This window comes from Medicago truncatula, chromosome 2 (genome assembly GCF_003473485.1).
Source record: "Medicago truncatula cultivar Jemalong A17 chromosome 2, MtrunA17r5.0-ANR, whole genome shotgun sequence".
NCBI classification, from domain to species: domain Eukaryota; kingdom Viridiplantae; phylum Streptophyta; class Magnoliopsida; order Fabales; family Fabaceae; genus Medicago; species Medicago truncatula.
The window spans coordinates 19655635-19669554 of NC_053043.1; the positions used below are offsets into that span (position 1 = coordinate 19655635).

A 13920-nucleotide genomic window follows, 5' to 3' on the forward strand; every position below is an offset into this window, starting at 1 on the left:
CCCTTTGGTTTTGATGAGATAAGTGACACCCTTGATGTTTGATTATTATTTATTGAATTTCTATTGAAATTTATCTGATGGGGTCTTAGGGTGTTACAATTAACATTAAATGCTTTGTAGAACTCAAAGAACGTTTCTTTACGTTGATTACTGACATGTGTTTCACACTTATGCCACTCAAAATCAGTTACTTTTTCAAGAGTTAATCTGGATATAGTTGGGTCGTTTTTTCGTATCCTTGATTCTCTTTCAAATTGTTTTATAAAGCATGAATTTTTTGCTTTGGAGAATTTGCTCAGACACTTGTCATTCCCTTTTTCCTTCGAGGGCTGCACTTGTTTTGCAATTTCTTGCCTTTGTTCTCATGATCTTAGAGTTGATACCATTACGTCGTAGTTTTCTTTCAATATGGTGTTTGTACTTTGATGTTTGAAAGAAATATGAAGATTTCTTCCTGATTAATCTTCCAATCCTAACTTCGAAGGTATTTTTCTCGTACTATCCTCATTTTATTGCTATTTTTTATATACCACACTGATGGAGAATTCGGGAAATCCTGGTGGGATGGGTGCCCCTATATTGCCCCAAAATGCAAAAGGTTATGATGGGGCTTGACATATAGAACTGTAAGGGGACTTTCATATGGTGAAGTTCGTTTAACATTTCCCACTGCCCCTAATCCTCATAAAGATGGTAAGTTCTACAAACCTCGAGGAGTTTGAAGAAAACCTTTTAGTGGATACTTTGTTTGTTTTCCTCGTTGTTTTTCCTAGATAATTTAGAAAGGTTAACACAAAAATAAATTGAGAACTTTGTAGAACATAACACGAGAAGTTATTTATGATTTAAGAATGTTAAGTCTAAATTTTGATATTCTAAATGAAATTAAAGAATATCATAACTAATGATCATATAATAATTCAATCATATTTAATTGAATTTTAAAAAAAAATGAAGAAATGATATTTTGTATAATAATTTTGTTACAACTTTTTATAACAACATTTTTTTCTTTTTTTGTTTATTAATCAAAAACGATAAAAAAAAGAAAGAGAAAGAGAGAGACCCTTCAGCGGGTCGAACGGATGATCTTGTCTGGCATAAGCAGGTTCCTTTAAAGGTATCCATTTTTGCGTGGCGGTTGATGCGGGACAGGTTGCCAACCAGAACAAATCTTGTCATAAGAGGTATGCTCAATGCCGAGTTAGCTGGGTGTGTAGAAGGTTGCGTTCACGACGAATCAGCATCGCATCTGTTTCTTCTTTGTGATAGCTTCGGCCCTTTATGGGGGCAAATCCGGTCGTGGATTGGTGTTTCTAGTGTTGACTCTATTGATCTCTGTGACCATTTCCTTCAATTCATTCATTGTACAGGTCACCCGAGGAAGCGCAGATCCTTTCTTCAGCTGTTGTGGTTACTCTGTGTCTGGGTAGTTTGGAATGAACGCAACAATAGAATATTTAATAATATCCAAACTACCATTGATCAATTATTAGAAAAGATTAAATTCCATTCTTTATGATGGCTACAAGCTAATAATGCCTTGTTTGTGCATGACACTCACATGTGGTGGTCGGATCCTATGTTATGTCTGAGTATCGACTGACCGTACTTTTGTAAATATTGTTTGACTGTTCTTTTTTAGGGGTGGCCCTCCAGTACATCTTGTACTGAACCGGTTTCACTGCCTATGTACATATATTCCATTTTGATGTCTTCAGAAAAAAAAAAAAAAATTTCAATTGTACCATTCAATTAATATTATATACATTAGTTCCAAAGTATTATTTTTTTTCTTTAATGAAAAACAAATCAATAATTGATTACGATAATTTAATAATATAACACATCTCTTTCTTTTAATTATTGCATTTTGTGTATAAAAATCTCAAACGACATTCATTTTTTAACACATATGGGGAATACATACGTGAAAATCCATAGCTTGTTGTGTGGGCCACCATAACCCAAATTTCTAATCTACTTCACGGGTTGCTGTCGTAATCAATTATTGTTCACATAAAAAAGAATAATAGAATATAATATTCACCATCATGCAGGCATGTTTGTCCTCTGTGTTGAAAATTGTTCTTGATACATTTTATAAGGTTGACACACACAAGTAAAATACGTTTTTTTTCCTTCACAGTTAACTATTGAGGAATTCAATAACCGGTTGCAGTTAACTGCCGAAAATTTGTTATAAGAACAGAACAAACATAGGAATTTCCAAAACTCCATTGTTACATTTTTTTTTTCCTAGGTGCGATTTTGAGCAATTTCAAGTCATTCCAAGCCAATTCCATTTACAAAAACAAGTAAGTTTTTTGAATCATATTGCATTGTTGTTTTGTGGTCGAATTGTTTGTTTTTTATTTTTGTTAAATTTCGATTATATAGGTTTTATTGATTTTATGATATGTTAAGATAGTTTAGGTTAGAATTGTTAGAGAACTTTTATTGAATTGTTAGGTTTAGGTTTTGATGAATTGTTGTAGAATTGTTAGAATTGTTTAGGTTTAGGTGTAGGTTTTGATGATAGTTTAGGTTTAGGTTTAGTTTTTGATTTTACGATTTTATGGCATTGTTGTTTAGTTAGGTTTTGATCGTCTTTTTTTTTTAATGTAGATATGTCTCAGAATCAGAATCAGGGTAACGTTCAAGGTGATGAGAAGAATAAAGAAAAATCGTCTATGACATGACACATAATTGTTTGTGATGGTTCCGAAAAAAAGAAGGGTTCGAAGGTCTCGGTGTACAATCAGTCCAGGTTGAGGAGGAGCGGGAGGACATGCTATTTTGGTCCTCAACCAAAACAAGGTGCCCTAGGGACTGTAGCGGGCAACCCGATTGACTTGTGTGACGAGGAAGAATGAATGTAATGGCTTTTAATGCCTAATTGTTTTGGATTTTTTTATGTTTTATTTTTGTGTCGCGCATATTTTGTTTGACATTATGGTACTTAGAATAAAACCGCATTTAGAATAATTTTGATTAAAGTCGCGTTTTGAATAATTGCGTATTCGAATAAAAACTAATTAAATCTAACGTGAATTCAACTAATTAAAATTGTGTAATGAATAAATAAATTCGAAAAGTGAATAAATAAGATAATTATTGTTCCATTCAAAACAAAATTTATTATGCATATTCAACTATATATGTTATCACATTACATTGCTTTACATTACATTCCGGAATGTACCTTCCAACTGCAACAATTATCTTACCCCTGAATGGAGTAAATTCAAACTTGCTAAACAACAGGACTCCAGCATGCGATGATCATCTTGAATGATGATATTCAAGTGTCAAAAGAATGAGGTGCATTCCTTGACACTTGAATACCATCATTCAAAATGCTCATCGAATGCTGGAATCCTGCCGTTTAACAAGTTTGAATTACTCCATTCAGAGGAAGACAATTGTTGCAGTTGGACGTTTGTACCTCCCAACGTAACTACAACAATTGTGTTACCTTTGAATGGGGTAAATTCAAACTTGCCAAGCAGCAGGACTCCAATATTCGACCGGCATTTCCAATGTTCCATTCAAAAGATTAAATTCTTGTTAGGCTGGGATTAAATGATGGTATTCAAATGGCAAAAGAATGAGGTCCATTCCTTGACACTTCAATACCTTCATTTAAACCAGCCTAACAAGAATTTAATCTTTTGAAAGGAACAATGGGAATGCTGGTCGAATATTGGAGCCCTGCCATTTGACAAGTTTGAATTACCCAATTCAGAGGAAGACAATTGTTGTAGCTGGAAGGTGCATTCATTCCGTACCTAATGACGATCTTCTGGCGGAATCAAACTTTTGATGATATCTTCAGTTGATCTTAGCAACGTCACCCGCATATCGATACACTGGAACATGCTGTGCTCCCAAAACATGCTCGTCACGTTTTCGTCGTTCGTTAATTCCACCCAAGTGAATGATACTCTCCCCTCGTCGAGCGTTGGACGTTTATACCGAACGTGTTCCACCCTCCTTGTGTCTCTGGGGTTGACTCCTTGGTTGAATTTAGTCAGTTCATCCTTGAGACCTCTTAACGTTACACAAAGGCACCGAACCTTCATCCTCTGAGGTTCTCCGCCGTTGAATTGTGCGTGAACGTCGATCCACCCGGCCATTGTTTCAAATCTACACAATTAGAAATTAAAAACAATCAATGAAAAACTCATTCAAACATTTCATCAAACACTTGTGCAAATTATACATACACTCTAAAAATCATAAAAATTACCCTAAAATTATAAATCATATACTCTTACTAAAATAAAAAAATTAATCATATCCTATAACATAAATCATTCAACTTATGTTTAACATAATTTTTTTTGTTAAAACGTAAAATATAACAAAATTATTCAACTTATATTTACTCTTAAAATAAATCATATACTCTTACTAAAATAAAATAAAAAATATAAAACACCAAATTAAAATATAACCCTAAAATTTTAAAATATAACATAATCATCATGCAAACATTTTAACTAAATTAATCAACTAACATCTAATCTAAAAATGATTTATAACATGTAAATCTAATTAAAAATTAAAATAAAAAATAAATATAAAACACCAAATTAAAATATAACCCTAAAACTTTAAACTATAACATAAACATCATACAAACATTTTAACTAAATTAAGCAACTAACATTTACTCTAAAAATGTATTTTACTTGTATGTTTCAGTCTTATGAAATATGTCAGCAGCAATTTTCCTCTGTGTTTGGTTTCAATTCAGTAAATTGAAGACTTTATTGTACCTTACGGTAAAATGACGATGAAAACTGGTAAAAGAGGCAAATTAGGAATCGGACTTTTGCCGAATCGGACTTTTGCCGCATAAATTAAACATATATACCAAATGAACTGTGCTAACTTCAAAGTACTGTGAGGTCCCATGCTTTGCATTATTTTCACCGCTAAGTTTCAAACACGAAAAGAAAAATGACCTAACATGCGTCAATGTTTTCATGTCTGAGACCATTCTATATCAGACAGATCGTACAATGATAATTTTACATTATCTTTCTCAGCAACTTGCTGCTGAGTCCCAACAAATCACCGAAAAAGTACTTAAAAAAATATATATAGGTTAAATGCTTAGTAAAATTATAGGCCAAATATGATAATCTCTAAAAATTATTCAATATAAATTCTTCAATTTTTTTTTTATTAAAGTTGTATTGAATTCCTATTGATATATAAATATTTTTGGCTTAATTGCATTTTTGGACCCCTATCTTTCTAAAAGTTGCGGTTATGGCCCCCTAACTAATTTAAATACAAAACAACCCCTATGTTTTGATTTTTTGCCCCCTAAATAATACACGTGGCACCTCACTAATGGACTGGGGGTCCAAAAATGCCAAAGAATCAAAACATAGGGGACTGTTTTATATTTAAATTAGTTAGAGGGCCATAACCGCAACTTTTGGAAAGATAAGGGTCCAAAAGTGCAATTAAACCAATATTTTTTTGACGGGCTAAAGTTAACTTTTGTGATAAAATTTAAATCAATACATAAATGTGTTTTGAAATTCCCATCTTTTAAACCAGTGGAATGAGAATTTTTGGTACAATAGGTGAAAAAAAAAAGGGAATAGAAAAAAAAATCTAGAAAAAGAAATCCTGTTAGCATCATCTAGCAGGAGTAGGCTAATTCCGACCAAAGGAACTGCAATAGAACGATAGGTCTCATGGCTATTTGCTCCAAGCATAATAAGATAGTCGGCGCATACATTCCCCTCCCGAAGAGTGTGATGCATGTGAATGTGTCAGTCCCTGTAAATGAGCTCCTTTATATTATACATAATTGCTGCTTAGTGATGTCTAACATTGATGGATCCATATATAAACTTGATTGTGGTCTTTGAGTCAAAATAACACCACACCTGTGAAATACCAAATTCCTAGGCTATATGTAACCCATGATACATTGCCAATAATTATGCATGGAGGATGTTAGAGAATACTATATTTCCAACAAATCCATCGATCCAAGCACCATCCTCATTCCTAAACAAACCCCCAAAACTGGAGACACCGAGATTGCCAAGGCTACTGCCATCAACATTCAAAATCATGCCATTACCACCCTCATCGTTCCAATTTATCACTCACATGAGTGGAACTGGATGCTGCTTGAGGAAACACTTAGCCAGAAGATTAGCATAGTTGTTCGTACATGTCTTAATAGAAAAGGGGGAGTACAACCTCATTTTCCGTACACAAGCTATTCCTAGTGCACCATAACCATCAACAAGCGGACATAAACAGAAATCTAGAATGACCATCAATACCACGACGCAGCCAAACATAAAGATCATCCCCTTGAAAGAACGATAAGTTGGTAAAGCCAATAGCTTACCAAAGACGTGTCGCAAAGTTGCAATTATGAGGTAAGTGGAATGAGATTTAAACTCATTTAACATCTAGTAAAAAAAAAAAAAAAAGGTTAAAATTCAAAATACTAGGTGCAACTCTTTTCCTCTAGACGGGGAAATATAAAGTTTAAAATTACAAGCTGCTATATTATTGACCTTTTCAAAAAGTAATTTATTTAAGTTCCAAACCCGTGTTATTTTAGATTCTAATAAATGTCTCTATCGAAACCTAAAGTACATTATTTAAACAAAGTTAGATTCTCAACTTCTTCCCTAACTTTTTCATCAACATTTCATGGCTTCCTCATCTCACAAACTCTTCATCCTTCTCTTTACAATCCTCTTCTCACTCACATTACCTCTCAACACCAACACTTCCATAACCACATCACTAAATCCCAACAAACTCACTTCCTTAAAATCTTTATGCAAAACAACACCATACCCTAAACTTTGTTTCAACTCATTAAAACTTTCCATATCCATAAACATAAACCCAAACATCATAACCTACCTTCTTCATTCACTTCAACTAGCAATATCCGAAACCACAAAGCTCTCGAATCTTTTCCACGACGTTGGAACATCGAATATCGTAGAGAAACAACGAGGATCAATTCAAGACTGCAAGGAACTTCATCAATCAACCTTAACTTCATTGAAAAGATCATTATCCGGAATCCGTTCCTCGAACAAAAGAAACATAGCTGATGCTAGAATCTACCTCAGTGCAGCCCTAACCAACAAAAACACATGTTTAGATGGTCTTGATTCTGCTTCTGGTACATATAAACCAATTCTTGTGGATTCTATTATCAACACTTACAAACATGTAAGTAACTCTCTTTCTATGCTTTCTAATCATGCACCTGAGCCTTCAAATCAAAAGGGTCACAACAAAAATTTGGTTTCTCCAAAATGGTTATCAAAAAGGTTAGATTTTGATGAATATGATCCAAATGAAATGCTAGTTGTATCTGCAGATGGAAGTGGAAACTTTAGCACTATTAATGATGCTATAAACTTTGCTCCAAATAATAGTTTGGTTAGGATAGTTATTTATGTTAAAGAAGGGTATTATGATGAAAATGTTGAAATACCAAGTTATAAAACTAACATTGTGATGCTTGGTGATGGAAGTGATTCTACTGTCATCACTGGTAACAGAAGTGTTGTTGATGGATGGACCACTTTCAGATCTGCAACTTTAGGTGAAGTTTTCTTTACCCTTTTTTCTTGGTTTGTCTTTTTACTTTCTTGGATTTTTCTGTGCTTTGTCTTTTAAAAATGAATAAGTGTAGCTGATGCAATAGATTCTATAATATTAAATCAAATTTGTCAATGAACTAATTATAGGGTGTTTGATTTCACAAGAGTTTCAAAATTGATTTTGTTTTGGATCTTATGTGATTTTAACAAAATATTGATGTTTATGATTGTTTATTGGACAGAAATCATTTTGTTTCCCAATCTTTATTTGATGGTAGGTTGTAAAATTAATTTATGTCTAGTTAAAAAAATTGTCTTTCAAATAAAAAATCAACATATAAATTTCTTAATTTCAGGCTAATTTTATTCAAATTAATTTTACATAATCAATTTCAATCAAAATTGATTTTTCTAAAACTAATTCTTAGAATTTGGTTTGGATTTTTTACAAGGTTGATCTTTGTTTAAGGTGAGACTTGGATGGAACTCACCTTTACAAAATTAGTTATTGTATTTAGTCCTATATTTAATCCAATTTAAGACTCGTATATCTACGACGTGACCTGACTGACCCATATTACATGGGCCAATAGATTTTGGATAGACAAATACAATCTTAGAATTTGGGTCGAGTTTAGCTCAATGCTAAAGAATCATTGTAACTCGAAAAATGTCATTAACATTTTTTTTGTCATTATCTCTTCAATTTGGGTCTTGGATTTCTATCAATAATAATGTTCATAATTAGTTAAAAAAAACTAAAGATTATGGGCCACCAATTTCATACTATGGATTTTTGTCATTAGGGATACTCCATTGTCCAGTGAGTCAGATTCTTAATTTTTCCAAATAAATTAATGTACCATGTTTCCAAATTGACAATCACGTGATAATAAATGCTCATTTCATTTTTCAGCTGTATCTGGAGATGGATTTCTTGCAAGAGACATAGCAATTGAGAACAGAGCTGGACCAGAGAAACATCAAGCAGTTGCATTAAGAGTAAATGCAGATTTAACAGCATTTTACAAATGCGCAATTTATGGTTACCAAGACACACTTTATGTCCACTCATTCAGACAATTCTACCGCGAATGCGACATTTACGGGACAATAGATTTCATATTTGGTAACGCCGCAGTAGTATTACAAGAATGCGACATCGTATCAAGAATGCCATTACCTGGTCAATTTACAGTTATAACCGCGCAATCACGGGATAACCCTGACGAAGACACGGGAATTTCAATCCAAAATTGTTCGATTATCGCTACGGATGAGCTTTATTCAAACTCTAGTAAGGTCAAGAGTTACCTTGGGAGGCCGTGGAGGGTTTTTTCTAGAACGGTTTTAATTGAGTCTTATATTGATGATTTTATTGATCAAAAGGGTTGGACCAAATGGTCAAATGATCAAGGTTTGGATACATTGTTTTATGGTGAATATGAAAATTATGGACCTGGTTCAAAGATTGATAATCGTGTTGAATGGGTTGGTTATCATTTGATGGATTATAATGATGCATATAATTTCAGTGTTTCTGAGTTTATTATTGGTGATCAATGGCTTGAGTCTACTTCAGTTCCTTATGATGATGGAATTTGACATAGAAAAGATAATGTAACTTTGGTTTTTTACATTTTTCATTAATGTTATTTGAGATCCCTAAAGTAGTTCTTTGATTAAGAATGCAAAAGGAAAATGTTTATGGTTGATATATTGAGCACATATGAGAAGTTCTTATGTAGTACTCCCTCTAATAAAAGGGTGCTTAGATATAGGGACGGATGGAGTATCTTATCGCATTCAATGTATGTGATCTCAACTAGACTATTATTTGAAAAATTAATGTGATGAAAGTGGGACACACATTGAAGTACACTACACATTGAATGGTACTTTGGGAATGAAATTGGAGGACTGAGTTTCCCTGCCGTCAAAAAGCACGTTGTTTTGCCGTTGTTTTGCATCTCAACTGTTAATTATAGATCGTATGATTTAAATTAACTCAGTTGTCAAATTATTCTAAACAATTTCGATCACAAGATTTAGATCGGACGGTCCTGAACTGTTACAAGAGCAGAAAATCCAAATCCAAAATTGGTTCTCTACAACACCATAATCTAGCAGTAATCTAGGCTGTTGAAAACAATTTAAGTTTTGTTTGGTAAAAAAGAGTGAATAATTGATAAATTAGTTTATTGCGAAAGAGTTTAAGGTGGATAACATGATAATTTATAAGCTAGTATATAAAAATTATAATGTTTAGTAAAATTAGAGTTTGAACTAACCTATTAAAATATGTTTAATTTTTGTCATTTAAGATAACATATGTCAAATTGTGATGAAAAATGATTATAAAAGTTAGTTTATAGTGAAATTCATTTTTTAGATTTCATGTGAAATTATTTACTAAAGCGTCCATTCCTCGTTGATATTTAATGGAAAAATTCACTCAAGTTAAAGGTTTTTTAATTAAATGAAGGCCTATTAAGAATACTGGTGAAATAAATTATAACTTCGACTGTTCTCGTGAACTTACCTCGGTTGTTATACATAATATATACAAGGTTTGACGTTCAAATTCTGACCACCACAAAAAAATATATATATAACCTCGACTTGAAAAATAAAATTACTCCTATAACCTCGTGAGAAAGGCTTAACTACCATCCTACCATGAGCCAAACAAACATATGAATCTAAAATGATTTATTACAACAAAGACACAAATCCGTTTCCTGCCATCTCAGCAGTGTACATAACCGACAATTTCCAATGTCAGCATTTTAGATGATTTGCAAGTTTCGTCCATTTCAGTACAATTCAACTCTATTTCTCAAAATATGTGTTCTTCACACATCCTTAACACTAGTGTTTAGGGTGGGAACATGCCAGGGCACTTAACGGGGTCTGACCTATTCAAAGTCTAATTTAACCCAGCTCGTTTAATAAGAATGTTAGATTTAAGTTATTTTTAAAGTCGATTTACTTAAATAGGTTATGTTAAGGCTTACAAAAAAGTCTATTAAATTCATCATGCCAGCCTATTAAGCTTTATTTTAATATAATATATGTTCCATTATTGATATTGTTTAAGTTTTTTTTCATAAACTCAAGCCTTCATATGATTTGATTATTTAGTAGCAGATATATTGGTGTGATTAGACTTTCATAAAATTCTATTATTTAGTAACAAATATATTTATGTACTTTAGACCTTCATAAGTTTGAAAATTATTCTCTTCCCATCAAGATTTACTCATCCTCATACAAACTGACTAAAATACCCCAACGTGAGTTAAGTCACGCAGGTGTTAAATACAACGTGAGTTAAGTCACGCTGAACTCATCGTGAGTTAAGTCACGCGGATTACATGCCAACATGAGTTAACTCACGCTGGATACTGATATACCAGCAGACAACATTGAATTAATGGCAACCAAGTCATTAATGACATGTAATTTTTGCACACTAATAATTGAATCGAATTACACCAGTTTAACACCATAATCACATAATCACACATAAACGATCCAAATTACACAAATTCATCATTAATCACACAATCACATAATCACAATAAACGATCCAAATTATTCCACATTTAATCATATTTTATTAAATATTTTGAGAAAAAAGGTGATAAATATTATGGCCTTTTAAATCATAATAATGATTTCAATAACTCAATACACCTCCAAAATCTGCATCGTTAAACGGAGATACAAATTCATTATTCTAACAATTTTAATTAATAATCCAAAAAAAAACATTAAAATAATTTAAACGGCATATACTTTTTCTCAAATAATAATGAATTAAATCATATAATTGTGCATGAACTTAAACAATTACTATTAATGTAAATGCTAATTAGTGGCTGTAGTGCTAGTTTAATTTTTTGCATTAGTTAGTGGTGGTTGTACAGCTTATTCCATTAGTTAGGCTTAACTATATATTTTCCACTTCTGTTACAATACATGTAAAGTATATATACTTAGATGTGCCTCACTATTCTAATCACTCAATAATGAAAATTACTTTCCATTTATTCAAAGTTCAGTGTTTTAATATGGTATCAGAGCAATTGCTCTGGTAGCCATTGTTCATTTTTTTTTCCTGTTCAATTTTCGATTCAATTTCTCTTGTGTTTCGAATCAATTTTGAGTACTTGATCATGGCTACCTACACTGATTTCTCTACCAATTCTGCAAATCCTTATTATCTTCATCCGAATGAAAATCCTGCTGTGATTCTGGTTTCTCCTCCTTTGGATCACAAGAATTATCACACCTGGTCGAGATCCATGCAAATTGCGTTGATTTCAAAGAACAAAGACAAATTCATTGACGGCACTCTTGTTAAGCCGTCACCTCTTGATCCTCTTTACTCTCCATGGATTCGATGTAACACGATGGTTTTGGCTTGGATTCATCGCTCAATTTCTGAATCAATTGCTCGATCTGTTTTATGGATTGATTCTGCAGCTGGAGTTTGGAAGAATCTTCGCATTCGATTCTCTCAGGGAGATATCTTTCGCATATCAGATATACAAGAAGAACTGTATCGATTTCGTCAAGGTAATCTCGATATCTCCGATTACTTTACCAAATTGAAAGTCTTATGGGATGAATTAGAAAATTATCGGCCAATTCCTCTCTGTAAATGTTCAATTCCTTGTACTTGTGGTGCGATCGATTCCATCAAGCTTTTTCGCGAGCAAGATTACGTCATTCGTTTTCTAAAGAGGCTGAATGATCGTTTTTCTCATACTAAGTCTCAAATCATGTTAATGAATCCTCTTCCCGATGTTGATACGGTTTTCTCGATGTTAATCCAACAAGAAAGGGAAATTGCTTACTCCATTCTTGATCCAATTACGCATGACGCTCCCGAGGTCGAGTCTTCTGCTGCTCTTTTGGCAAATTCTCATTATGGAAATCAAAATGGGAAATCCAATTTTTATGGAAAAGGAAGAGCACATGCACCAAATTCTGCTCATAAAGGACATAATAGGTTGTGCACATTCTGCAATCGCACTAATCATACTTTTGAGACTTGTTGGCTTAAACATGGCACTCCTCCTGGTTACAAGAACAAAGGAAAGAATTTTTCTCAGTCTTCTCATACAGTTGCAACAGTTGATTCTTCTGCACAACCTGATTCACGGTCCTCCAATACTGCAACACCACCTTTTGGTCTCACTCAAGATCAGTACAATGGCATTCTTAGCATTTTTCAGCAATCAAATTCTCAATCAACACCCGCTGTAAACTCTGTTTCTACCACACCTCTTGCTCTGCATTCACAGTCATCCACCGGTAATGGTAAGTCCCCTAATTTTTGGATTCTTGATACGGGAGCAACTGACCACATCACTTATGATATTAAATCATTTAGCACTCATAGGCACATTAATCCTATTCCTGTTTCATTACCAAATGGATCCCAAATTTTTGCTAATATCTCTGGCACTATTCAGATTTTACCTTCTCTCATTTTGCATAATGTTCTTTACATACCCTCACTTCATGTTAACTTAATTTCTGTGAATAAATTAGTTAGTGCAAATAACTGCTTTGTGAATATCACATCTAAATCATGTGAAATTTTGCAGATTGGTACCAAGGCAGTGATTGGTATAGCTAAACTTCAAAGAGGCTTATATGTCATTAGTACCGCAGACCATACTGGTTTTGTTTCTTGTAATTCTGTTTCTAGTAGTTCCTATTTATGGCATTTAAGATTAGGCCATCTTTCTGATAGAGGCTTGCAAGCCGTTTCTAGGAAATTTCCTTTTGTTCCTAGCAAAAATAATATGTCTTCTTGTGATTCTTGTCATTTTGGAAAACAAAGAAAGTTACCTTTTCCTCATAGTTTGTCAAAGTCTAATGCTCCTTTTGATATTTTACATGCTGATTTATGGGGTCCTTATTCTACTATTTCATTACAAGGCCATAAATATTTTTTAACCCTTGTAGATGATTATTCTAGATTTATTTGGTTTATATTTCTCAAATCCAAAGATGAAACCAGAAAGAGTCTTATTTCACTTTGTTGCCTATATTGAAAATCAGTTTCATACTACTTTGAAATGTCTTAGGTCCGATAATGGCACTGAATTTGCCATGGGTGATTTTTTCCTTTCCAAAGGAATCATCCATCAAAAGACTTGTGTTGAGACGCCTCAACAAAATGGGGTTGTTGAAAGAAAGCATCAACACATTCTCAATGTGGCTAGATGTCTTTCTTTCAACTCCCATATACCTTTAACAATGTGGAATTTTTGCATTCAACATG

At 33.1% G+C, this 13920-nt stretch overlaps 1 protein-coding gene and 1 long non-coding RNA gene across 3 annotated transcripts; one reads left to right on the plus strand and one right to left on the minus strand.

The window, feature by feature from the left end:
• Positions 1–6614: 6614 nt before the first annotated feature.
• Positions 6615–9528, plus strand: LOC11442886 (probable pectinesterase/pectinesterase inhibitor 12). Of its 2 annotated transcripts, XM_013608192.3 has the most exons (3): positions 6615–7340; positions 7548–7618; positions 8533–9528. In XM_013608192.3, the coding sequence occupies exons 1-3, from the start codon at positions 6703–6705 to the stop codon at positions 9219–9221; spliced, it is 1398 nt and encodes a 465-aa protein (XP_013463646.1). In that variant the 5' UTR covers positions 6615–6702; the 3' UTR covers positions 9222–9528. The 2 variants fall into 2 exon arrangements, with proteins under 2 accessions (XP_013463646.1, XP_003595381.1); XM_003595333.4 differs by having other exon boundaries at positions 6616–7618.
• On the minus strand, positions 7008–7907 carry LOC120578178 (uncharacterized). Its single transcript, XR_005644105.1, has 3 exons — positions 7525–7907; positions 7234–7384; positions 7008–7143 (listed from the first exon to the last, which is right to left on the minus strand). It is a non-coding gene; the product is annotated as an uncharacterized lncRNA (long non-coding RNA).
• Positions 9529–13920: the final 4392 nt, after the last annotated feature.